The sequence below is a fragment of the Staurois parvus genome, unplaced genomic scaffold (assembly GCF_062004578.1).
Source record: "Staurois parvus isolate SC_StPar_1 unplaced genomic scaffold, SC_StPar_1.0 ptg000085l, whole genome shotgun sequence".
Taxonomy (NCBI): domain Eukaryota; kingdom Metazoa; phylum Chordata; class Amphibia; order Anura; family Ranidae; genus Staurois; species Staurois parvus.
Window position 1 is genome coordinate 2,457,793 of NW_028317881.1, and position 27,784 is coordinate 2,485,576.

At 41.1% G+C, this 27,784-nt stretch overlaps 1 protein-coding gene across 5 annotated transcripts in view; it reads right to left on the reverse strand.

Moving 5' to 3' along the window:
- The window catches only part of TCF7 (transcription factor 7), a 411,229-nt gene extending 384,160 nt beyond the window's left edge, over positions 1-27,069 (reverse strand). For all 5 annotated transcript variants that reach the window (XM_089669958.1, XM_089669955.1, XM_089669954.1 and 2 more), the window contains exons 1-3: positions 26,657-27,069; positions 26,514-26,577; positions 14,233-14,339 (exon numbers count right to left, since the gene is read on the reverse strand). In XM_089669958.1, coding sequence (XP_089526084.1) covers positions 14,233-14,339; positions 26,514-26,577; positions 26,657-26,845 — 360 coding nt within the window. In that variant the 5' untranslated portion in view covers positions 26,846-27,069. The remainder of the gene's footprint in view (positions 1-14,232; positions 14,340-26,513; positions 26,578-26,656) is intronic.
- Between the last annotated feature and the right edge of the window lie 715 nt (positions 27,070-27,784).

Below are 27,784 nucleotides of genomic sequence, written 5' to 3' on the forward strand. Positions count from 1 at the left end.
AACTAAAGATTTCCTGTCTCTTGAAGAATGCTACTGTTTGATAAATCTCTGAATATATCTGTCTGGGTGAGTGTGTGCACAGACATTTTTCAGATTTGTTCTTTCTGCCTGAAGGACCTTACATAATAAAACTGGGAGCAGCCTGCAGCTTTAAGAACTGCCTGAAGGACCATATGGCATTAGATAAGGCTTGAATATCCATGTGGAAAAAAATTAGAGAACTTGTGAATAAAAGACCAGGCTACAGCCTTGTGAATCTGGGAAACAGTTGCCTAATACTGAAAAGACCAAGAAGCACTCACGACCTAGTAGACAGCAGTTTGGAACACAGAAGCTTCTGGTTCCTGCCAACCACGCATGCCTAGACTGTGAATGACAAGGCTAGAATGTGGTCTTCTGTCCAGGCTGGAATACCTTCTACCACTCATGCCAAAGCAAGACCTCTGGTTCCTCTGTGGTGGTTCATATACTGTACATTATTGCTGTGGCATTGTCCAGCTGGATCCTGATCCCATGACCCTGCAGTTAGGGTATACAGTGATGAAGGGACTACCAAATTGTTTGGAGATCCAGAATGTTAATTTTTTTTTTTTTTTTTAAATGGTTGAACTGGATGGACTTTTTTTTTTTTTTTTTACATAGTTATTCTGGCTGAAAAAAAGCCTGCACCAACAAGATGTCGAAGAATCCTCTCAGCCCTTCAGGTTGGTGTACATTGTAATGATCTTCCAAGGCAGTGGAAAGATTTTCCCAAATCCTCAGCAGAATTCCTGAGCCACCAGGCTATTCTATTTGTCCAAAGACTGAACTGATTTGTTCCATGATGACAGAATGCTTTGACGGGGTCTGCAGTGAAATTGAGCAAACTGTACAGCAGTTAACAAAAAGGTGGCATTGATGGAGATATGCAAGCACACATTGCTGATGTCCACAGAGGCTAGAAAGTCTCCATAATGGAAGGTGGCATACAGAAATGACAGACCTGGTAAACTCCATGCAAAATTGTTGGACTCAAATGAAGACATTTAAAAGTTTCAGACCAAAGATTGAGTGGATGTTCTCCTTTGGTTTTCTAACACTGAAAAGGCTAGGGTAAAACCCTGAAAACCTTTCTGGCATTGAATCATTGGCAAGAACGCTCTGGTTCTGCAAGAGTAGCATGGAGGCCTTTTAGTTTGTGCAGGGACACAGGCAGGTTGGACAAAATGAAACAGGGAGGGGCAAGAGAATGGAATTGAAAATGTGTGCTTTACCTGGATTTTTTTTTAGGTTTCAATGATGCTAAAACTTTTACAACATTTTCCAAACATTTGAAGGATAAGTTGACCTTTGGGAACATGTTAGATGTTCCACCTGTTTTTAGGGTGGAAAATCTAACATGTTCCCAATCTTGCAGCCGCTTCCCCCCTCTCCCTATGACAGAAATACGGGGAGAAGTTTCCCGTACTAGCTGTCACTTTCCAAAAACACAGTCCTGTGAACGAATGGAATACAGGTCCTGACAGCTTTAGCGGCTCTCGGCTTGTAGTCCTCAATCAACAGCACCGTGGTAGTTCATTAATTTTTCCTGTCAGAAGTATCGGCGTGCTCGTACGGGATATATTTATAAAAAAATTATAAATATTTCATAAGGTTACAATGTTGCATGACCATGCAATTGTCATTCAAAGTGTGAGAGCTCTGAAAGGTGAAAATTGGCCTAAGCACAAAGGGGGTAAAAGTGCCCAGTAGGCAAGTGATTAATGCAGTCAAGTGTGCCTTTAAGAAAATCAGTAAAGGCTTCCACATTATCCAGCCACCTCTCATGCACAGATCATTTCCGACAAGAAAGAATATACCTCAAAAACATAGACAAACTTGCTACACAGTGCAATAAATCTAAAAATACTTTAATAGAAAAGCTATTCCACACAGATACAAGTAAATGCACATTGCACATCCAACAATATGGTTGCGGTGTTCAGCGTCATTACTTCACCCGTCACATGTTCCATCACAGACTGACGCCCTCAGCAGTGTAACAAGCGATTGTCACCTTGTTATTTAAAACAGATTTCGCAGATTTTAACCATAAACCTTAGGGGGATGTTGGGTAATATAATTGCCTTCACAATCCTCAAACTCAGATTCCCTTCTTAAAATGATACTAATCTCTTTTTTTTTTAAATAACATGTCATACTTACATGCTCTGTGCAGTGGTTTTGCACAGAGCAGCCCTGGCCCTGCTCTTCTTTGGCCCCCTGCAGGCGCTCCTGGCCTCTCCCTCCTATCAAATGCCCCCACAGCAATCAGCTTGCTATGGGGGCACCTGAACAGGAGCGTCCCAAGTTGCAGCTCTATGGGCATTCACACACAGAGCCCACTCCCTACCTCCCCCAATTGGCTCACTGGCTGTGATTGACAGGAGTAGGAGCCAATGGCTCCCACTACTTCCTCAGCCAATCAGGAATTAGAGTCCCCAGAGACAATTAAAGGGCATTCCAAATTTAGAAGGACCATATCCATTCTTGGGTGGTTTATGTTGCATCTGCCTTCTAGGACATCCTCTCCTCCCCTCTTCTACCCAAGATCCCACGGGGGAGTGGTTTTGGATAGTGGGAGGTACTCATTATATAGTTATTAAAAGGGAATACTAACTCCCCCCCCCCCCCCACTATTTATTAGTTCATCCTATTTCTTCTGACTCTTAAATACTAAACTACTTAGTTCTCAAGATGCCAATTCTACATCTTTTTTACCCTTTACTTTTTTGTATATTGCCTTTGTTGTTGTTTTATTTTCTGGTATTTTATTTATATCCACTTGATGGCTCTATGTACAATACTGGTCCTGGGTAATCTTGGATTGGGTGTATGATAACTTGAGAAGGCTTGCTTAATTGTGGGGCCTTCCTTGAGTGTGGTTGAGTCCTGGACCATGATTGATTCATTAATGTTTCCTGGATCCAGGGTCTGGTGCGCAGAGTCTTTGACTTCGTAGACTGGAGCTGTGATGCCGACTTCCAAGAGTTAGAAATCATCTCTGTTCACTGACTGCAGGTCAGGCTTATCTGCTTTAAAATGATCGCTTGTCAAGCTCCTGATGACATCAGTCTGTGGTGAAACACATAGGCAGGGCATGTAACATCATCACACTGGATGCCTCAGCCATACTAAATGGATGTGTAATGGACATTTGTTGTATTTATGCAAGTGCAATAATTTTTCTATTATATACCTTTTTAGATTTACTGCACTAGTTTGTGTATATTTTCACTTGTGCCGTGGGAAGTGATCCATGCATGATAGGTGGCTGGATGATGTGGTAGCCCTTGTGGATTTTCCTAAGGGCACACTTGACAGAATTAAGATCAGCAAGCCCAGGTGAATGGCTATAAAATCCAAACACAGTGGTACAGGGCTTGCAACATGGCTTGACAGGTTTTCACTCATAGCTGGAGATGCAGCCTTAGACCTGGGCTCCTTACTGTATATCTGATGCGCTTGCCCACTACTCCAGGCCTACAGGTCCAAGGTTCACTGTATCATCTCACCTCATGCTGGACTTCACCCCAGACCAATTCCTGCTACACCATACGTCCCTCCCACTCCAAGTACTTCAAATCACTGGCAATACACATGGTAAAAGTTGCCAAACTCTAAGCCGTTCTTTAGGGCTCAACCCACTCCCGCATCTGAGAATGGCTTTTATGGATCTGCAAAATTGCAGATGTGGAGGAACTAATTGCAATAACGTAGGAAAATACCTCCAAGTTTACGAATACCTTGTCCAGCTGGCTTCATTTCCAAACCATACCCAAATACAGCAGACATGAGGGGGAGATCTTCCCTGACCAACTGCTTAGCTAACACGGCTCTCACCGCCCTTTTGTCACTGTTTAGTGTGCCCAGGCTGTACCCATTCCATTACAGAGAGGTAGAGGTAGAGGCAGGGCACCCCTAGAGAGTTGATGATGCCCCCTGCCTCTTACCCACCACTTCCCTCCAGACGCCTTTGTCCTACCTCATCCGATTCTCACATCCCACCTGCCTTACCCCACCCACACCTCACCTTTTTTTTCTGCTCGCTCCTCTTCCTCTCTTCTAACCCCTCTGTCTAATCTTTCACTCTACTCTAGGTCCTTTTCTCCACTTTCTCTCCAAGACCCTCTCTCTCTCTCTCCCCCCTGGTCAAACCACCTCTGGGAAGTTTGAAGACCAGATTCTCAGCTCCCCCCACCCCGGACCTTTAGATTAGTTGGCCCCTATGACATTGCAACTCAGGCTCGCATGACACCCCATACTTTGAAACCTTTCCTCATGCACATGGGGCTAGATTCCTCACTTATAGTTCTTACTTAGTGTATACCTGGTTGCCTTATGTCCGTTACCTGTATGTATGGTTTCTATATGTGATAGTATAGTATCCTTGGGAAAATGTACCTTCCCTTCTCACTTGTGATGTTGATTATAACCTACTGGGTATTTGTTTGGTAAATTGCTCATTTCAATAAAGTTTTTGTGGAACAAAAAAAAAAGCATAAGATCTGGGAGCCTGTACAGGTTTGTGTATATCTGTTGAAGTCCAGGAAGCAGTCTAGTTAATGTGGATGTAAAGGCTCAAGGTTCTTTTATCTTCATGCATTCTGCAAAAAAAAAAAACCACCTGTGTGCAGCAGTACCCCCAGTCCCCTCAATATTTACCTGAGCCTCATCGCAATCCAGCAATGTGAACAAGAGACTCAGCTGTCCCGGGTCTCTGTCTCCTCATTGGCTGAGACAGCAAGCGGGAGATATTGGCTCTTGCTGCTATTAATTACAGCTAGTCAGCCAATGAGGAGAGAGGGGGCAGGGCAAAGCCACAGCTCCCTGTGAATGGACATAGAGCAGCGAGTGCCCCCATAGGAAGTTGCTTGCTGTGGGGACACCCAACAAGAGGGGGGCTAGGAGAGCCTGCGGGGGGGGGGATGAGAGAAGGGAGGAGGATCCAGGCTGCTCTGTGCAAAACCACTGCACACAGCAAGTACGTATAGCCTTTTTTTATGGAAAGTAACAATTAACCTTTAGAATCGCTTTAAAATCCAGGTCAGAGTGTGTAGGCGCAAAATTGAGATATCTAAAAGGCACTGTTGACCACTCTAAATTGAGGATCAACAAGGTCCAGTAAGCAGTTTGATATTTGGGGATAGTGAACAAGCCAAGTATTTCATAAGATAATCAAAGCACATCTCTGCACGGCTCCAACCTGTAAGGTGTGGATTTAGGCCGAGATGTGCTTTGATCATTTTGTGGAATAAACTGATTTTCTTTTGCCAACATCGGTGTGTATGATGACTGCAGTTTTTGAACTACAATTAAAAAGAACTCCACTTATTCTATTCTGAATATGAATTGTTCCACAGTGTCTGCAGTTACAGCAGTAAATGACAGCTTGTTTTAAAGTACATCTAAAAACAAAAATATTATACATTACATCTTTCCCGGTTTGCAGATGAGGTGGCTGCATTTGTTTTCTATTTTCCCCCAATAATCATATAAAACACCACTTCCTGCTACATTAACTCCACCAAAGCATCTAACGAGGAAGCCATGGCTAGTGTGTGTGTGTATAAGCTAAAATCTATTACATTTATTACTACTACATTAAAACATTTGTCTTCCATTTAAACATCTGAAATGTCCATAGGCTGGCCATAGTGCTGCTTTTAGCTTGTACATTATTTACCTGTAATGTAGATAGCATACATATCCATGGCCAATTTTGTTGGTTATTGAGGTTATTAGCAAAAAAAAAACCCTTTACTGTAGATTATCTGCCCACTTCTCCACCTAAGCCAATCAGGCAGCAGCTTTATAGACAGACAATACAAATCTGGCAGAAGTTCCCATCCCATTGCCAAACTGTGCAGTATGTAGCTGAGGCTGCATACAGTTTACCATATATATGACCCCCAGTAGGCTCGGTCTCTGCCTGCTGACAATAGCTTGGTATGGATGAGGGGACCACTATGCATTTTTCTTTTTTTTCCTCAAGTTGTATTGCTGGCATATCTTTTATTTATATTCAGCTGTCAATACAGAACACCACAAACAGCTGACAAGTCATTGGTTAACAACATGGAGACCAGCTTGCAGGCCCACTCCTCACCAAACGAATAAGGATTCTGGCAGCCACCGCTCCTAAAATTCATGTTAGAACCTGACTTGCCAATTTACATCAAAACCATATCTAAATCACTGTTGACCTATTTTGGAAATTCGCACTAAAAACAGACCTGAAAATCGCATCGCACATGTGTGAACCTGCGCTTATAGATATTTACTTGGGACATATGTAAATATTAAATCCTTAAACCTTTTACCTTTGCAGTAAGGTGCACATGGAAGGGCAAAGCACATCACCGAGAAAAAAAAAAACACACCATTTCCCAGCACACTTACCAGCTAGCCTGCAAAAAAACAGAATTGACCTTGTCCAACAATTCAGGTTAAAAAGAGTTTAGGTGCACACGTTTGTAGATATATGTGGATTGTTGCAGTAGCTCATCAGTGCTCTGTCTATTGTGGTCCCAACTCTATATATATATATATATATATATATATATATATATATTTGAGAGTCTCCAAGTTGGAGCCTATATAGCAGTGGATAAGTTAGTTAAGGGCAGGTTTGCCCAGAGGGAGCCCACTCCACAAAGTCACAGTGCCACATTAGAGACCCAGCAAGAGTACAATGTCAGCTGAAAGCATCTAATGTGTCCCCAAGTCAATTCCAGCAAACAAGCTATACAAAAACATGGCAACTAGCCTTTGTAGTAAGGTGCACATCATACACTAAATTTCCAAGCACAGTTACCAGCTATACAGAGTTAAGACCACAGTATACAGAGAAGCCTTGACAAGGCATCCACATGTGCAAATGTGTGCAACTCTGTTTTAATGTGAACAGTTCAACAAGGTCAATTTGTTTTTTTGTAGGCTACCTGGTAAGTTTGCTGGGAAATTTTGTTTGGGATAGAAACACCCCCGCTAAAGGTAGTATTGGTTCCCGATTACATAAACATACTTTTGTTTGAGAGTTGGATCTCAAGTTTATGGCATTTGCTGCTATGTGTCACCCTTTTATACCCCTGTGTCTGTCCAGAGGAGTGGTATTTTAATGGTTCTGGCTCAATACAAGCAACAAAAAATTAAATATTGGCTATACCATTGAGAAAAATCATCCATGGTAATGGCAGGGTTCTTAATACTATATGACTATTGCTCTCCTGAAGAAGCAGACCTAAATCAGTCTGTGAAAAACGCATTTAAAATGGAATGTCATCTAACATTTAATCAGGAACATAATAATTGGGCACCACTGGTGGATCTAAATATTCTTTGAGTTAAAACAGTACTAAACCCAAAAATGTATTATGTTGCAGCTTACCAATCAATAGATGTGGTGACTGCATTAGTTTTGTTTGACTTTTTTCTCCTCTGTTCTCCCCTGGTGATCTGACCAGTAACACACCTCCTGTATTAATAAACCACTCTGGAGGAATGAGCACAGGAGACACAGCAGACAGCAGTATTGCCAGTCTGGGGGGGGAAGGGGCATGTTAAATGTATTAGCAGATTTAAATACCCTAACAAATTGAAGAAAACCACCAATGAATACTAATCAGTTAAAGCAAACAATTTTTCTTTTTGGGGTTTTAAAGGTTAGGTATGTTTTACCTGAAGGTTATGCATGAATAAATAAAAGATGATCACTTTAAATTACCCCTGTCAGTAGTAAATGGTTTGTCTCATCCATGCAAACTAATACATTCTGCTGGAGAGCTTATTTTCCAAAAGCACAACAGACTTCGATCACCAAATGAAAATAGAACATAAGGCTAAGAAAAAAAAAAAAAAAAAAAAAAAAAAAACACACTAATGCAGGCATTACAACCAAGAATTGGTAAGCTGTAATAAAATAAAAGGTCTTCTTTTGGGTTTTAATTCATAACTGGGTATAAAAAAAAAAAAAAAAAAAAAAAAACCCCCACACACTTTTCGTTAAAAAGGAATATAATCCTAATAAAAACTTGACAAAATTGTAATATCTATAAAATCAGCACCCTGAGCACCCTCCTCAAAGATTTCCTTTTTTTTTTTTATCAAATTTTAAATAAAATATCACATTTGTTTTTGGGCTGAATACCACTTTCATGGCGTAATGTTATAAGGCATAACATTATGACAGAACTCAAAGAGTATACAGTGACTGATCACAAAGAACCTTCTAAACTAAAATGTTATGTTAATGACTACAAAATGGACAATTAGAGTTACTGTTTTTGTGGTACCACTAAAAAGTTTGAAAATCAAAACCTTTTTTTTTTCCCCACAAAATTGTTATGCAAGTGTTTTGGATGTGGCGCACATCTAGCCTATAGTTTAGGTTATTACAAAACTGTACTCCTAAAATAGACACATACATTTAAACTAAAAAAACTGTATGTGGGCACCAAAAAAAAAAAAAAAATTACACACACACACACACACACACACACACACACACACACACACACACACACACACTTATTTTAAATATTCAAAGCAAACTTACCCATCCATGGCTACATGCTTTATTTTGTTAAAAAAATCCCTTTAAAAAACACCCCATTGCTTTTTTAGCTGTGGCTACCTTGAGTAAAGGCAGATAATGTAGCATTTCCTGAAACCCATCTGCCTTTGGCTCAGGCAGGCAGAAGGCTGTGTCTAGCTGAGAAAGACCCTCCTCCCCTAAAGAATCATGTGATGTATGAAATAATTTTAGCCAGGAAGCAATTGAAGACATATAAAAAATAAATTCAACACAAGTCAGTCCAATACACCTGCCTATCCATTTACTAAGGCTAGTAGTATAAAAGGATTAAAAACAATTATTGTTGATTGATCAGAGTCTAGTTCTGCTTGTGTAATTGCCACAGACTAAATAAGCCTTTACTAAAAATCCTAAAAAAACACAGGAAAGTAAGCAGAAAAAAAAAACAAAAAAACAAAAAAGATAAAAATGCTCGCTTTTGTGAAATTCCTATTGTGAAAGTGTGGGATGATTAACACTAGCAGAGGGGCACCCTAAAATTTCTCTATAGTGGAGTAAGGACAGTTTGGAGGATTCTGAGACATATAGCAACAGAAGCCTTAATAGTTTATAAGAGAACCCTGAAAGTCAGAACAGAAAAAAAAAAAAAAAAAAGCAAGTATCTCTAGCACCAGGGTATGTACAGTTAGTTTGGCCCCTGCCAAGAACAGCTCACAGTTTTATGTAGTCAACTATATCAAGGTAGAAAGAAGCAGATCACACAGTGTTTCAATAGAATCAAAAAACAAAAAACATTTAAGGTGCATGGCAAAAATACAAAGTCAGCACTCAGAATGGCATCAAACAATGGTTATCTTTTATTGCCAAAAAACATGTATAAACAGCAGTAAAACAGCCAATGCTTTTCGGCTGTAAGTCCTCAGTCATGGATTACGTAAAATGGCATTACAAACATTTAAATAGTGGATGAAGGGGTCACGATGCAAAAACACAGGCGAGTTAAAGTACAAAACCTGAAATGGAATAAAATCAAACAATAAAAGGAATGGTTCATGCATAAAGCCTTAGAGCTGGGGTTGGCAACCTGTCGATCGCGGCCAGGGGACGGGTAGATTGAGTCTCTGCATTGCCGACCATGGCTAAACTGCTCCTCCCCAGTAGTGTACTGGGCACACCAGGGAGAGAAGTCACGTGGAGCAGGGGAGGAGAGAGCTGGGCAGGCGGAGCAGGGGAGGAGTACTTGATCTGGCACTGAGCTCCTCTCTTGCTGAAGCAGGTGTAGGGTCACTGGCGCTGCTGCCAGTTTCTTTAGTGCTGTGTAACACAAAGAAAAAACACAAAGCCCCACTGAGCCCACACCTGCTGTGCCGTTTCAGCGAGTTAACTCAGTGCCAGAGCAAGTCTCCTTCACTACTCAGCTGAGCCGCAGTTTCACCACCTCCCAACCACCCTCCAGCGGCCTGGGAAATACACTCTGTGGTCACGATGCTTTGGTTTGTGGCCACGGAAGGAACGATAAGTCTTAATTATTAGGGGCTCGCTAGTAAATGTATCTTTCTATAAATAAAAAGGCACACCCCCAGAGATCTTTGACCTCCTCCATGTAGTTCAGGTAGATCTCCACCTCTTTAAAAAAAAAAAAAAAAAGTTGCCTATCCCTGCCTTAGAGTATATACTAGCAATTATTTCAAACAGCTGAGATGTGATAAAGTGGAAGCGCTTACACACCTATATTCACATGGCAAAAATAGGTTCTTTGTACATTGTTACTTAAAATGTCTTCCAACTTTATAGGTTAAAATGATCTCTTATGGTATTCAAGAATGGACAAAATAAAGGGTGTGCATTTTAGAAAACACAATTACAGACAAACTCCATGCATATATAAAAAAAAAAAAAAAAAAAAAAAAAAAAAAAAAAAAAAAAAAAGATACCCCTTATTCAGGTAGGTTTAAAAAATTAAATGTTTTAAATACAGCTACTATAAATTACGTATGTCTTATATTAACCTTCAGCAAATTCCTACAGAGCTGAACTCAGAAGGAAGACCAGCAGCATTAACAAACCAGGTTCTATTGCACTGCAAAGTGCTGTGAATCTAATAATGTGGATAAATAAAAAGGGAGCACAAGACAATTATATTTTACACCTTATACTGGGGTGTGCAGGTGTTACTCTTCCACACTAATAATTACGCAAAAAAAAAACCCTATGGCTGTGTTTTCAAGACCCTAAATTAGAAAACCAAAAAGCTAACATAACAAGCCTAACACTTTGCTTTGGAGGCCAACGATGTAACATGTCTTTGAACATAAAATATACTTAGAAAAACACAATGAACAAAGAAAAACAGTTAGCATTTTATTAAAAACACAAAACGGTCCAATATAAAATACGTAGATAAAACACAACACGTACACACACCCACGGACAAATGTGACAAGCATTCACCCAGCCTTCACAAACTCTGATCATATTTAACTTGATACAATGATTTCCTATTATCAACTCCATCTAGTGGCCATAATTTGGTACTTGTTCTGAAAAGAAATCAAAAAGGATAAATACCACATTATGGCCACTAAATGGTGCTGTCAATCACAGAAAAATCACTATTAGGCAAAATATGATCACAATTCATATATATCCCCATCTCTTCAAAGTTAGGCAGGAAGGTGCCTTAAGTAAATGGGGTTTGGCTCGAACAAGATTTCAAGGAAAGTAATGCTTGCCTAACCTCTTCCACCACCTTTCTACTTATTCTTCAAAATTTTCTTGGACTCTTCTCACCCTCCCATGTATTTTCTCCTTAATTACTACTTAAATCTATGGAAACACAAAAATTAAACACAAGAGCTTTGTCTGGAATGCGTTGTGCAACATGGATTTTGTGCATCAGCTTTTTCAATATTTTTATCCTGGAAGAACCCTTGGAACATTATTCAGTCTCGGCAATCTCTGCTATAAGGTAATCTAAAGCTTCCATTATATCAGCATGATTGGCAAGTTGTGGAACTTTTTAAATAAATAAAATAACAGGGAACGTGGCATACCCAGAGCATTTGAGAACTCTGACAATTTTTGATACCCATTGCGCTAAAATTTTTAACCATATTTATGAAATTAAAATAACTGAAAATAAATGCAGATTGTTAAAATAAATGGTGGTCGATGGAGAAATGCCCCCTTACAGTGGCTGTCAGCGTACTGCCACCCTTACTTTGGTAGTCAGGGGAAGAAAGACCTCCTTACATTGCTAAAAAATACATCTGTATAGTAGTGGTTAGTGGAGTAACCTCTTAAGCTGGCCTCATTACGTGGTCAGATGTATGTGGGGGCTCCATCTGCTATGATCAATGCATAATATACCCCTAGAAGCCTGTGGAGGGACCCTGGTTGAGAATGTCTGTTATATGGTCTTCTTGATAATGTTTAAAAACTAAGTGCAGTTAAAATAAATAAAATGCTCAAGGAACATTACCTATAGTCAGCAAGAGGTATCCCTTGTGCTGAAGTCTTTTCGGTTAGCTGAAATCTTCCCACCCCTTGCAATCCTCTGATGTAGAAGTGGTTAATAAAAGTGACAGGCCCTCATCAAGAGTGCCCAACTATGCCTGCCCTTTCAGCACAGCTCCACAACTCAAAGAAGCCACAACTACAGTTTCTATAAATGAAAAGTGACCTATGAATGGAGGATGGAAAAATGATTGATAAGTCCACCCCCCCCCCCCATTCACAATAGTTATAATGCAGCTTCTATTAATGAGTGCCTGTCACTGCCCCTCAGTGATCAGCTAACAAGACATGAGCATAATGGACATGTGCAACCAATAGTTTTTTCTATAGTCCAATTACTTGAAAAGTCTCCCTTCAGGCTGACAGTGATGCCTGTCTGCTGGTCATCTCTTATCAAATTTTGGTACTCTATGTGTGCTTTCCTCAGCTCATTTTTTGGTTTGCTTTCAGTTTAAAAAGACTACATATCCCATGTTATCTTTCTGCCTGCAGGAGGTGGTGATGTGTTCTCTTTTCTGTATTGACTGTGCCTCCTGACTCAGTACCTCTGTAGTTTAGAAGGCAGGCTCTGTGAAATGTGTGACCAACATTGCATATTCAGAGGGCATAGTGAATGTGTCACTGCATTCAATGAAATAATTGTGTGGAATCATTCAAAAAACAAACTTAAAGATTGTTCAGATTAACAGACGTAGGCTAGAAATTGCAGTTCAATGCGGAAATTAATATATGATTCTATATTTCGACCTTCACTTTCAAAGAGGTACATTATTGCTTTCCTATTTGTATTGATATAATGAATACAAAATTGATATAGAAAAGCAGCATTATTCCCCCAAATTACTCAAACTGCATACATCTCACCTATTTTTACTTTGAGTGTCTCTGATAATTGCTAAGGTGTTTGAACATAACATCTTTGGCCTCATGGCACACTAGACATTTTTGACGCTGCTCTTAGGGGCATCTGGCATAGGTTTTTCTGCCTTTAAAAGCCGCTGCATGTTAGGCTATGTGTCCATGTACACACAGGCATTTAGAGGAGTTTAGAGTAAGGGGCTTTTAGAGGCGGAAAACAAAACCCACTACTAGTAGCAGAAATGTTTTGGAGGAAAAAAAAAAAAAAAAAAATGCTTGACGTGTGCACATGCATGTTAACGCTAGGCATGTTTAGCGATTGAGCATTTGTTCATTTCAATGGCCAAAAAAAATTATTATTCTGGCCAATAAAATAACACCCAAGCACTTGATGCGCCTAATCATGTTACAAGCATCAAGCCTTTATTTCTGCCAAAACACCGCTGCCAGAAGGAAAGACAGCAATAACGCCCAGTGTGTATAAGGACTTTCTGGCAGGGAAGGGGGGGGAACCCACACAACAGTAAATCACATGATCAGGCCTTACATATTAATGTTGCTTAAAGTAGAAAATCACTTATTTTCTAGTGCAATAATAAAACTGGGTCGAAAAAGTTAAAGAAAGACAGTTCTTCAGATATATTCCAGCAAAAGCCCAAAGCGCATACTCATCTGTCATCACTAAATAGAGATACTGCATACTTTATCACATTAAGGAGTGTTCCACATTTGGCTAGCAAAATATTTTGGGTAAAAAAAAAAGTAATAGAAAGCCATATCGTAAAACAAGTTGAAATCAGTTGTCCCAACAGCTCCATGAAATAAGAGTTAATTGTTGGATTAAGCAACTGTATAGGTTCTATTCTCTTGATTGAAAGACAGGCTATTAATGGATTGACCTTTGCAAGCAATGCAACTGATCTGAACACCTCTTACAACAGTTTGCTCCTGACAATAAGTAGTGTGAAAACAGCACAAGCCAGATTTTAACTGTCGTGCATTAATCTGATTCAGGAAAAAAAGCTGCTCTTGGTAGCAATGGGTTTTCAATCTGCTAGCACTGCCTACAAGTGATATCAGCCCTAGGGGCTCATATGGTTCCTCAGGCATGTTAGTTTTGATCCGCAATTACGGCATCTCAATTACGCTAATGTGCTTCAAAGACAAAATACGTCTTGTAGGATGAACTGAATTCTACTAGCAATGTGCATGTCATACGCACCAACAAAGGCATTATTGCCAGACACAAAGTGATATGCAAGCAAATTTCATAACAAAAAAATGGAGAATTAAGATAGACTTACCAGTGCAGACATAGATCCATTAGGAAGGTAGGGATCTGAGAGCATAAGGAATGGGTAACTGGAATATCCTGAACCTTTATACATTGGTTCTTCTTGATGTTTAATACCTAAGTAATATAGATACATGAATTCTTTTATGGTTAATCAAACACAATACAAATAAATTTGATAATTCTTACTTTTTGACAATTTAGGACTTGTTTCTTACCCATTTGGAAAACTGTGCATACTAGTCAATTAGTTATTAGTGTTTGTGTTACCTAGCTAATCCTCACCCATAGAAGTCATGATTTTGTTCCCACTCTACCACTTTTGTCTTTTTCAGCCAGACTATGTAACCACCATGCATCCATTTAGAGATTATCCTTTGTTTTATTACATATACTTATATACTGCCATCAATTTAGCACCGCTTTACAATATATATTGTACATTCAAATCAGTCGCTAACCCTCAAGGAGTGTACAACATCAGGTCTCCAACTCATATTAGAGCCAATTTAGACAGGAACCAATTAATCTACCAGCAAGTCTTTGGAGTGTGGGAGGAAACTGGAGTACCCGGAGGAAACCCACGCAGGCACAAGAACATGCAAATTCCAGGCAGGTGGTGCCATGGTTGGGACTCAAACCAGTGACCCTAGTACTGCCAGGCAGAAGTGCTAACCATTTAGCCACTGTGATCACTTTGATTTACAAGGCAGACATTGAACAGTTTACTCTTATCACAAGCAAGTGACTAACGGCAATGACTAATAAAAGAAGTTGACACGTCAAGTGTAAAAAAAAAAAAAAAACCACAAAAAAATAAAACAAAAATACATACAAAGGGTCTACAATAGAACAATCAAAAACAGGTACAGTAGCACTAGCTGCAGTGTAACCTTTCAGGTGAAAGTATTCTGACAAGTTGTTTTCACCTGTGGTCGATCAGCACCACTCCCATGACCCACTACACAAATACTTGGAAAGGAAATGTCACAACTTAAATTTGCAAGTGCTGCGACAGGCCACAATATTTTTGCATTTTAACACCCACCCAAATATGAAACTAAACATCAAACCAAGATTATAACTCAAGAATATACCTACATTACCAATATACCACAGTGTTTGTAAGACTGCCTTTTTTTTAATGTAATTTAGCACCTCAATAAGTAAATTTTGTATTATTTGTCATAGACATTAGACAGGGGCCTTCCTACACAAGTGTCTGTTCTCTTCAGACATACTAAGAGGTGTCAAAGATGACTGCTGTAGCAGTCATATACAGGACATGGTCACCAAGTCCAGGACCAAGTAAAAATCATCTACTGTACCTTAACATCGTTAAAGAATGTGAACACATTTCTATTCTGCAGCTATGTAATTAAAGAAGAAGTACAGCCAAAGCTCTTTTGGCTGTACTTCTCCTTACAGGAGTGCTGTTCGTTCTGCACTCAAGCGACCAGTTTTCAGCTGAGAGCAGGGTGAAGTCCGCGGATGTCACTCGGCCGGTCAAAGCTGGGGAAAGATCCCAACTTTAAAGTTGGGATCCACCCCAGAGTCTGGAGCGGCACCTGGTTCAGCCTCTTAGCGAGCCCTGTGAGCCTGAGCCAGCCGCTCCTTCCCCTGCCACAGCCCAACGCGTCAGTGAGTGTGGGGGGTTGCAGAGCAAACAGCGGTGAAAGACAGTCACCCTTCTCTGCTCACAGCAGTCATGTGATCACTGAGTTCTCACACTTAGAGCCAGCAGGGGGACAGATGCAGTATCAGACCGATGCTACATCCACCTATGTAGGTATACAGGTGAAATTCGAAAAAATTAGAATATCGTGCAAAAGTTAATTTATTTCAGTAATGCAACTTAAAAGGTGAAACCAATATATGAGATAGACTCATTACATGCAAAGAAAGATAGTTCAAGCCGTGATTTGTCATAATTGTGATGATTATGGCTTACAGCTCATGAAAACCCCAAATCCACAACCTCAGAAAATTAGAATATTGTGAAAAGGTGCAATATTCTAGGCTCAAAGTGTCCCACTTTAATCCGCTAACTAAGCCATAACACCTGAAAAGGGTTCCTGAGCCTTTAAATGGGCTCTCAGTCTGGTTCAGTAGGAATCACAATCATGGGAAAGACTGCTGACCTGACAGTTGTGCAGAAAACCATCATTGACACCCTCCATAAGGAGGGAAAGCCTCAGAAAAAGGTAATTGCAATAGAAGTTGGATGTTCCCAAAGTGCTGTATCAAAGCACATTAATTCCCTTCCACACTTTTCCCTTCCACATAACAGAAAGTTACAGTCATGGCCGAAATTGTTGGCACCCTTGATATTTCTCCAGGAAATCATGTATTTCTCACGAAACGTATTGCATTAACACATGTTTTGCTATACACATGTTTATTCCCTTTGTGTGTATTGGGACAAAACAAAAAAAGGGAGGAAAGAAAGCAAATTCGACATAATGTCACACAAACCTCCAAAAATGGGCTGGACAAAAGTATTGGCACCCTTTCACAACTGCGGATAAATAAGAATGTTACAAGCATGTGATGCTCCTGTAAACTCACCTGGGGCAAGTAACAGGTGTGGGCAATATAGAAATCACACCTGAAAGCAGATAAAAAGGAGAGACGTTCACTTAACCTTTGCATTGTGTGTCTGTCTGTGCCACACTAAGCATGGACAACAGAAAGAGGAGACGAGAACTGTCTGAGGACCTGAGAACCAAAATTGTGGCAAAATATCAACAATCTCAAGGTTACAAGTCCATCTCCAGAGAACTAGATTTGCCTTTGTCCACAGTGCGCAACATTATCAAGAAGTTTGCAACCCATGGCACTGTAGCTAATCTCCCTGGTCGTGGACGGATGAGGAAAATTGATGAAAGATTGCAACGCAGAATAGTCCGGATGGTGGATAAGCAGCCCCAAACATGTTCCAAAGACATTCAAGCTGTCCTGCAGGCTCAGGGAGCATCAGTGTCAGCGCGAACTATCCGTCGACATTTAAATGAAATGAAACGCTATGGCAGGAGACCCAGGAGGACCCCACTGCTGACACAGAGACATAAAAAAGCAAGACTACAGTTTGCCAAAATGTACTTGAGTAAGCCAAAAGCCTTCTGGGAAAACGTCTTGTGGACAGATGAGACCAAGATAGAGCTTTTCGGTAAAGCACATCATTCTACTGTTTACCGAAAACGGAATGAGGCCTACAAAGAACAAAACACAGTACCTACGGTAAAATATGGTGGAGGTTCAATGATGTTTTGGGGTTGTTTTGCTGCCTCTGGCACTGGGTGCCTTGACTGTGTGCAAGGCATCATGAAATCTGAGGATTACCAAAGGATTTTGGGTCGCACTGTAGGGCCCAGTGTCAGAAAGCTGGGTTTGCGTCCAAGATCCTGGGTCTTCCAGCAGGACAATGACCCCAAACATACGTCAAAAAGCACTCAGAAATGGATGGCAAAGAAGCGCTGGAGAGTTCTGAAGTGGCCAGCAATGAGCCCAGATCTAAATCCCATTGAACACCTGTGGAGAGATCTTAAAATTGCTGTTGGGAAAAGGTGTCCTTCCAATAAGAGAGACCTGGAGCTGTTTGCAAAGGAAGAGTGGTCCAAAATTCCGGGTGAGAGGTGTCAGAAGCTTATTGATGGTTATAGGAAGCGACTGATTTCAGTTATGTTTTCCAAAGGGTGTGCAACCAAATATTAAGTTAAGGGTGCCAATACTTTTGTCCAGCCCATTTTTGGGGTTTTGTGTGACATTATGTCATATTTGCTTTTCTGCCTCTGTTTTATATTTGTTCCAATACATACAAAGGGAATAAACATGTGTATAGCAAAACATGTGTTAATGCAATACCTTTTTTGTGTGAAATACTTGATTTTCAGGAAAAATATCAAGGGTGCCAACAATTTCGGCCATGACTGTATGTGGAAGGGAAAAGTGTGGAAGAAAAAGGTGCACAAGCAGCAGGGATGACTGCAGCCTGGAGAGGATAGTCAGGAAAAGGCCATTTAAAAGTGTTGGGGACTTTCACAAGGAGTGGACTGTGGCTGGAGTCAGTGCATCAAGAGCCACCACACAGACAGATCCTGGACATGGGCTTCAAATGTCGTATTCCTCTTGTCAAGCCGCTCCTGAACAACAAACTACGTCAGAAGCATCTTACCTGGGCTAAAGAAACAGACCTGGTCTGTTGCTCAGTGGTCCAAAGTCCTCTTTTCTGATGAGAGCAACTTTTGCATCTCATTTGGAAACCAAGGACCCAGAGTATGGAGGAAGAATGGAGAGGCACACACTGCAAGATGCTTGAAGTCCAGTGTGAAGTTTCCACAGTCTGTGTTGATTTGGGGAGCCATATCATCTGCTGGTGTTGGTCCACTGTTCTTCATTAAGACCAGGGTCAACGTAGCCATCTACCAGGAGATTTTGGAGCACTTCATTCTTCCTTCTGCAGACTAGCTTTATGGGGATGCGGACTTCATTTTCCAGCAGGACTTGGCAACTGCCCACACTGCCAAAAGCACCAAAACCTGGTTCAATGACCATGAGATTACTGTGCTTGATTGGCCAGCAAACTCGCCTGACCTGAACCCCATAGAGAATCTATGGGGCATTGCCAAGAGAAAGATGAGACATGAGACTGAACAATGCAGAAGAGCTGAAGGCCGCTATTGAAGCATCCTGGTCTTCCATAACACCTCAGCAGTGCCACAGGCTGATAGCTTCCATGCCACGCCGCATTGAGGCAGTAATTGCTGCAAAAGGGGCCCAAACCAAGTATGAGTACATATGCACGCTTATACTTTTCAGAGGTCCGATATTGTTCTATGTACAATCCTTGTTTTATTGATTGCATGTAATATTCTAATTTTCTGAGATTGTGGATTTGGGGTTTTCATGAGCTGTAAGCCATAATCATCACAATTATGACAAATCACGGCTTGAACTATCTTGCTTTGCATGTAATGAGTCTCATATATTAGTTTTACTTTTTAAGTTGCATTACTAAAATAAATGAACTTTTGTACAATATTCTAATTTTTCGAGTTTTACCTGTAGTTTGAACAAAAGATAAAACCCACACCTCTTTTAAACAGGCACAATGGAGGCAAAATGGGTATGGGATTGCCATGATAAAGATCTCTTTGGGATGGGTCCAGTGACCCATAAAAGATTTTTATTTTGAGTGGGCTTCCTTTTTACAAGGCATCTCCATTTCGTAGGCTTTTATTCTAAGCAACAACAGCATTACCACTTTTTTAAAACAAAGATCACCTATTTTGCTGCATGCCTTGGAAGTGATTGTAAAGCTTCCAACATTTTTTTTTTTTTAAATAAACTTGTCATACTTGCTTGCTCTGTGCAATGGTTTCCCCCGCGGCCCTCTGGGACATTTCACAGGTCCCAGAGGACTGCGGCCCATTCACAGGTCCCAGAGGACTGCGGCCCATTCACAGGTCCCAGAGGACTGCGGCCCATTCACAGGTCCCAGAGGACTGCGGCCCATTCACAGGTCCCAGAGGACTGCGGCCCATTCACAAAGCGCAGAATGATTTGTGAATGCACAGTAGGAAACTGGCTGTGAAGCTGCAAGGCTTCACTGTCAGTTTCCCTTAGTCAAAATGGCAGCATCAGCACTCGACAGCTGACTGAAGAATCAGCTCAGGGGGAGTGCACCGCTGGATCCCTGGACAGGTAAGCGCCCCAATAGTAAAAAGTCAGCAACTACAGTATATGTAGCTGCTGACTTAATTTTTGGGATGGGGAACAGAACTCCATTTCAAACAACTGTCAGACTTCACATAAAAACACAGTGGCTTAGTGCTTAGCACTTCTGCTTTGCAGCAGTAGGGTCTCCGTGGCGAATCCTGGTCAAAACACGAACTGCATGGAATTTGCATGCTCTCCCTGTGCTTGTGTGGGTTTACTCCAGATTCTTTGGTTCCCCCCAGATTCAAAAGATATGCTGGTAGGCTAAGGAGCTCCTGAACAAATTGACCCATGTATGTATGCATGTGAGATAGGGACCTTAGATCATAAGTTCCTTAAAGTTCCAGCAGTTTGTGTTTATTAAAAGTCAGCAGCTACAAAAAACAAAGCGTAAAAAAGCAGAGCTTCCGTTTTTGAGTGGAACTCCTCTTTAAGGCAAAGGCTTATGTGAATGTACAGTATGTAAAGTGCTCTGTAAATTGTTGGTGCCATACCTGTAATAATATGGTCTCCCCTGCAGGGGGATGTGCACACACTGCAAAAGTTCAGGTTCAATCATTTTTACTTTAACTTGGCTTACAATACTAAATAGCTTACATACCTTATTTAGAACCGTCTTTTTCACAGCCTGTCCTTAGGGCTGTAATTTTGTGCTTACATACCTTACCTAAATAACATGCAAACAGACATGACACGAGTGTTGCAGATACTGCAAGGGTTAACTGCTAGGTTGTTCTAGAGGAGAGTAAAAGCACTTTTATACTTATCCAATCCTCCGCTCTCCCCAACAGATAGCGCTCCCCTACGTTCCACCTGTGGACTGTTCCTTATCACCACCTCCAATGCAGGACTATGGACCTTGCATTGGCCTTGACATCAGAACCTTAGACCACTGGAGTATTGGGAGAGGTTTCGGTGAAGACTGGTGTAGCAATGCAGATGATTGGACAAGTACATTTTCTGCACTATATTTAAATAGCATTTAAAAATGCTGCTCGTTTCTTCCAAAAAAATTATATACTGTAGCATAAATGCAGTGATAACATTTTATGTAGTATAAATTTTCTTTGCCTCACTTGGAGAAATTATGTAATGGTTTTGCTAAATGCCTGTGTAGATTACGCAAGTATAAGCTTTTTTTGCTCATTTGATTAAAGAGATAAATGATTGTTTTTGCTCCTATTATATAAAAGGGGTTACCTTCCCTAGGTGGCTTATAAAAGATTCACTTACTGAATCTTCTGTGCTGCTAGACCAGTCTTCACAGTGCCTTCTCCATGCTCCAGTAATCCAAGGCCCTGTCATCAAGACCAATGCAGGGCCCATAGCCCTGCATTGGTTGTGGTGATAAGGGACAGTCCACCAGAGCACAGTCTGCTGGGGAATCGGAGGTTAGGGTAAATCCAAAAAACTTAATTCATGCCTAAGTGATGTGAAACACGATTTGAGCCCCAATTCATACTCAAGACTTTTTTTTTTTTTTTTTTTTTTTTTTACTCAAAAGTCCAAAATATCATGCTTCAAAATAGACCCTGTTCACACATGGGAGCTCAGAAACCTGTAGCTCCATGCCTGACGCTCAAAAAGGTATATGCACCCAATAGACTTTTAATAAGATGAAAATGGGCATTTATCAAGCCTAAACAACCATTTCCTCCTCCTCCTCATACCTAGCTTTTCATTAGCTACAACAAAACCGCTCAAGCCTGGAAAAAAAAAATCCCCTATAAATGCTCAGCTGTAAATGCAACCTGAAGTTTCACCAGAAGTGTTTCTACACTCAACACTAGGATTTACATTATATTGAATGGTGCCTTTTTACACCCGAGCATATAGTGTCATTTAAAGTTTGCCCTCAAATAAAATAGTACAAATTTCTTTTGGGGCAGAGTTGTGGATTATACCCACAATAGACGTCAACAGAATCACTTTCTAGTAACTAGCTTTCAATTTGACAAAAAAAAATAAATTGCTCAAAAGCAGTTATAAAGCCTGAAGGGTTTTTGTACCTTAATGCATTCTCTGCATTAAGGTGAAAAACATTCAGTATGCAGCTCCCCATCCTTCCCCCAAACCCCACTTATACTTACCTGAGCCCAAGCAGAGGCTCTCTCCCTCCTCATTGGCACAGACACAGCAGCCAAAGCCATCGACTCCCAATGCTGTCAATCACAGCCAGTGAGGAAAGCGCGGGGCCGAGCCTCGCTCTCTATATCTATGGACACACAGAGCTGGCTGGAGGGTGAGCCTGTAGAAGTGCCCCCAAAGGCAAAAAATTACCCTCATCTCAAGCATGACCGGAACCCAAGCATTAACAGAACTGCACATTAATTTCCTGCATTTATCACCAAACTGTTTCATGTGCACGTCTTCATTAAAAACAGTGAAAAGGAAAACAAAAAAAAAAAAAAAAGTACATACTGAAGATGTGCAAAATATATTGCTATGTTTGCAGAGATATAATAATATCTTCTTACAGGACTGGACAAATCCCAGGAGCCAAGTAGCCAATAAACACAAAGTGATAACATTTCAGCTTACCAGTCCTTAAGAGGTTACCTTTATTTTAATATGGTAATCCTGCCATTAACTAAATTTCCAGTCCTAGCATTACTATACTGAGCAGCATTATCTTGGGAAAGAAGTGTGTTAGGATAAGACCTCCCTCTCTCCTCCATAACAGAAGGAGGTGTTTTGTAGTCCACCTAGATAACCGGGAGCATTGCTAATTGATAACTGTCCACAGAGGCAGAATACAGGAAGTTATCAGTTCAGAAGACGAGTTACACACTTGAACAGATAACGAAATACTTTCAATTATATATTTCAAGTAGCATTGTGGGATATACCCAACTAATCTGCTCTCTCCCCTTTCCAAACACCCATTCTAACCAGTGAAAGAAAGATCAGTATATACTTAGCTATTTTCAAGCCATTCTGGTCTGGTCACATGATCTCCCCTGCTTCAGCCAGTGTCAACTTCAGGGGAGAGGATGAAGCACCTACAATGGATGGGCCATAGTAAGCATGTGGATGACATCACCGCTCAGGCATTCCAGATGTTGGAGTGCTCTCCCCTGCAGCCAGCACTGGCACGGGAGATAACATGACTGGACCAGAGCAGCCTGACAATGGGTAAGTATACAGATCTCTTTCTTCCACATGATATTCAGTAAAGGTATTAGAAGGGGAGAGGGAGCAGTTTTAAGATTAGCTCGATATATCCTGGAATTCTATTTACACACAGCATTTTATTAAGTATAACTCCTATAATATAGGAATTAATCATGTCAGTGTATGAAACAAAAAAAAAAAAACCAAAACCACAAAGTAGCCAGTGTAAGCCTAGGTTCACATAATCATGTGTCATTCAATGTGTTTATGATGATTTTGCCATGCATTTTTATGCGTTGTACCTTTTTTGTTTTTGCCAATGACTAGCAATATCTGCTGTGACATCACTGTTGTTAGAATGAAAAGACTGGATTTTAACAAAAACACCAAAAGTAAACATGCAGGTTTCATTCATTCCCTTTGAAGTCTATGGGGACAAAAACACACTGTGTAGCACCAGAAGAAGCAGCTGCACTTCTTCAAAAATTGCATTTCAATATGTTGCATGCATTTGAATAGGCACCACAGAGAATTAATGTGACCTTCTTTGCCGTGCATTGCAGTGCTATGGCAGAAACATGACAAACTGCACTAGTGTGAACAGAGGGTTAATGTAAATGCAATCATGTCAGAGTTGACAGCTATGTACTTTGGGTATAAACATGCTTTCCAGCTGACTGACATATCAGGCTTTGCCCTCATCCAGTATCTGCCCCTCAGATAGCAGTCATACCTGAGAAGAGGGTATTCCTGGTGATTTTGAAGCGTTTTTTTTTCTCCTGTGTATCATATGTTTTGTGCATTTCTTTCCTAGGCTGGGCAAGCAGAGAATATCAAGTCTATAAGAGGAGAGGAGGTATTGAAGTGCGAAAAGTGCTCCCACTAAAACATTTGGGGCCGGAAATGCTAATAAAAAAAAAAATACAAAAAAAAAACCAAAAAAACAAAAAAACACACATGTACTTATGTACTTTGAGTACATGACAGTACAAGTGTGGACAGGGAAAGTTAGATGGAATGAGATTCTACCCACAATAGTGAAACATCTTTGTTTTTGTATACCAGCATTTAGAAGTGCATTTCAAGCTAAATAGAGTTATCCTGTGTGTCTATGCACTTTACTTAAAGCTATTAGCGTTTTTTTCAGCTTCTAGGAGTGTAATGTTTTTCCAGCAGGAAACACACCAAAAAAAAAAAAAAAAAAAAAAGTTAAATGCTCCTAAACGCCACTAACCATTTTTGTCTAGCTTTTCCTACATGTACTGTAAAAATGCTAACGCTCCTAAAAAGTGCTATTACCAGTGTTTTTTGAGCTTAAGAAAAAAAAAAAAAAAAAACTCAATTTGTGCAATTTCTAGGGTTCCCATGCAACCCTAGGAAATCAAAAACACACAATTCTTTAAGAGTAGCTTGTGTAGCTTTTGGAGCATCATGCATGGAGTCATGGGCACCTGAATGAACATATGTGAACAGCCACCATTTAGTTACATTGGATTTTGTTTGTTGAGCTTCAAGCAACAAAATGCTCAGGTGTGCATAAGACCTCAAAAATAGCTCATGTAGCATCAGACATCATGATAGCTAACAGCATCTGAGCTCTCACATGTGAACAGCCATTATTAAAATACATGGGATTTTGGATGCTCAGGTAACAATGGGGCCTCAAAAGTAGCTCATGTAGTGTCAGGTGTAAAGCTACCAACACCTGAGCACTCTAATATGAACAGGCACTAATGTAATACACAGGATTTTGGATGTTGAGCATTTAAGAGCTTTGAGCTACAAAATGCTCAGGTGTGGATGGGGTCTCAAAGTAGTTCAGATAGCTTGTGAAGCAGTAGGCGTCGAGTGCTCACAAGTGAACAGCCACCATTATATAGCTATTTTGGATACTGAGCGTCTTGGAGCTTAGATCTAAAAAAAATAAAACATTCTCAGGTACTGTTGCGGCCTCAAAAGTAGTCCATGTAGCGTCAGGTGTCAAGCTACTGTAATATCAGTGCTCTAACATGAACAACCATTTGATGAAACACATGGGATTTGGGAGCTTTGAGTTACAATATGCTCAGGCACAGTTTGGGTCTCAAGTAACCCACATAGCTCATGGAGCATCAGGCAATAAGTGCTTATAAGGGAGCAGCCACCAGGCATTTGAGTGCTCCAATGTGAACCACTGAAGAAACGCACAGGATTTTAGATGTTCAGTGTTTTGGGGGGGGGGATTAGCTCTAAAATGCTCAGGTACAGAGAAAATCTCAAAAGTAGCTCATGGAGCATCAGATGTAGAGTGCTCACAGGTGAGCAGCCACCACTGAAATACAAGGATTCTGGTTACTGAACATCTTGGCGCTTTCAACTACAAAACATTCAGGTGTGGATGGGGTTTCAAAGTAACCTGCATAGCTTTTGGTGTCAGGCTTCAAGCACTCAAAATAGGAACAGCCACCACTGAAATACACTCGATTTTGGATAATAAGCATCTTGGAGCTTTGAGCTACAAAACACTGAAAGTAGCTCACGTAACTTTAGGAGCGTCATATGGAAACAGCCACCAATTAAAAATACACAGGGTTTTGGATGTTGAGCTACCAAAATGTTCAGGTGTGAATGGGGTCTCAAAGTAACTCACCTACCTTTTGCGGTGTCAGGCTTTGAGCACTCAAATGTGAACAGCCATCACTGAAATAGGGATTTTGGATAATAGGCTTCTTGGAGCTTTGAGCTACAAAATGCTCAGGTGTGGATGGGGTTTCAAAGTAACCTGCATAGCTTTTGGAGTGTCAGGCTTTAAGCACTCAAATAGGCACGGCCACCACTGAAATACAAAGGATTTTGGATAATGAGCATCTTGGAGCTTTGAGCTACAAAACACTCAAAAGTAGCTCACGTAGCTTTCAGAGTGCCAACTGTGAACAGCCACCATTGAACTACATAGGATTTTGGATGTTGAGCACCTTGGAGCTACCAACTGGTTCAGGTGTGGATAGGGTCTCAAAGTTAGGCTGGCCATACACTATACAATTTTCTGTCCAATTTCCTTTAGATTTACCTTCAACTATGTAGTGCAAGAGCCTGCCTAATTGGATACAGTTGAAAGTGTTATTAGTTTTGACCTCCTATTGTATGGTATTTGGTAAATCTAAACCAAAAATCTCAAGAAAATTGGATAATGTATGGCCAGCCTTACTCAGTTTTTGGAGTGTCAGGTTTCAAGAACTCAAATGTGAACAGGCACCACTGACTAATGAGCACCTTGGAGCTAGAAAACGCTCAGGTGTGGATGGTGGTCGCAAAGTAGCTTTCAGAGCAACAAATGGGAGCAGCCATTATTGAAATACAGTGGATTTTGGATGTTGAGTGTTTTGGAGCTTCAGGTGCGGTCGGGGCCTGAGCGTTGATCCATACACATGAATAGGAGCAGGGGAGGAGTAGAAGGAGGGGGTAGTTAGTGAAGCTTACCATCTTCCATGTGATCTGCCAGCTTCTGATAAACTCTGTGAGCATCTTGTGCACGCCTGATTGCCTGTGAAAACATGAGGAATTCAGATTTTTCTTTCCAAAGCAGCAGCGTGCTAAGAGACCCAGAGGTGGTCACCTCTTACCTCCGCCGGGGTATTCCCTGCCGGGCTGATCTCAGACTCATTGACCAGAGAAGACTTCAGATCTGCTAGATCCCTCTCAGTGAAGGAGTTCTCTTGGATCTTCTCCTCCTGCTCTCCCTCGTCTTTAAAGGCGATCATCTCATCGCTGGCCCCCAGGTCGTCCTCCTCGCCGCTGTTCATCTGAGGCATTCTCCGGGCTGGTTCAGGGCACTTGTGGAAGGCTGTGCGGGGCGGTGTGTGGAGAGACTGGGAGCCCGAGGATCACTCCCCCTGCATGAGGGGAAGGAAGACGGAGACAACGAGGGAAAAGTTTGGAGGAATCAGAGTGGAAGGAGGAAAAAAGGGAGCTGATGGAAGGACAGCTCTCTGTTCAGTCAGCCTGTGATCGTCTGAGGACAAGGGGAAGGCTGAACACTTCAAAGCACACCGCCTGCTGATTGATAGCTGAGCTGAACACTGGGGGCTGAACGAAGGAGTCGGAGCTGATCTCTTAAAGGGACACGAACACATCTCAGAAGACCTGCATTCAGACTTGTCAGAGTTGTTGGTCGTCTTAGTCCTTGGAAACATACAAGGCTTTAAACAAAGTGACACTAAACTATATACACTATATTGCCAAAAGTATTGGGACCCCCTCCAAACCATTGGATTCAGGTGTCCCAATCACCTCCATGGCCACAGGTGTATAAAATCAAGCACCTAGGCATACAGACTGCTTCTACAAACATTTGTGAAAGAATTGGTCGCTCTCAGGAGCTCTGCAAATTCAAGTGTGGTACCGTGATAGGTTGCCACCTGTGCAATATGTCCATCCTTGAAGTTTCCTTGCTGCTAAATATTCCACTCTCAACTGTTAGTGGTATTATAACAAAGTGGAAGCAACTGGGAACAACAGAAACTCAGCCACGAAGTGGTAGGCCACGTAAAATAACAGAGCAGGGTCAATAGCTAAAGACCTCCAAACTTCATGTGGCCTTCAGATTAGCACAACAACAGTGTGCAGAGAGCTTCATAGAATGGGTTTCCATGGCCGAGCAGCTGCATCCAAGCCTTACATCATCAAGTGCAATACAAAGCATCAGATGCAGTGGTGTAAAGCACGCCGCCGCTGGGCCCTAGAGCAGTGGA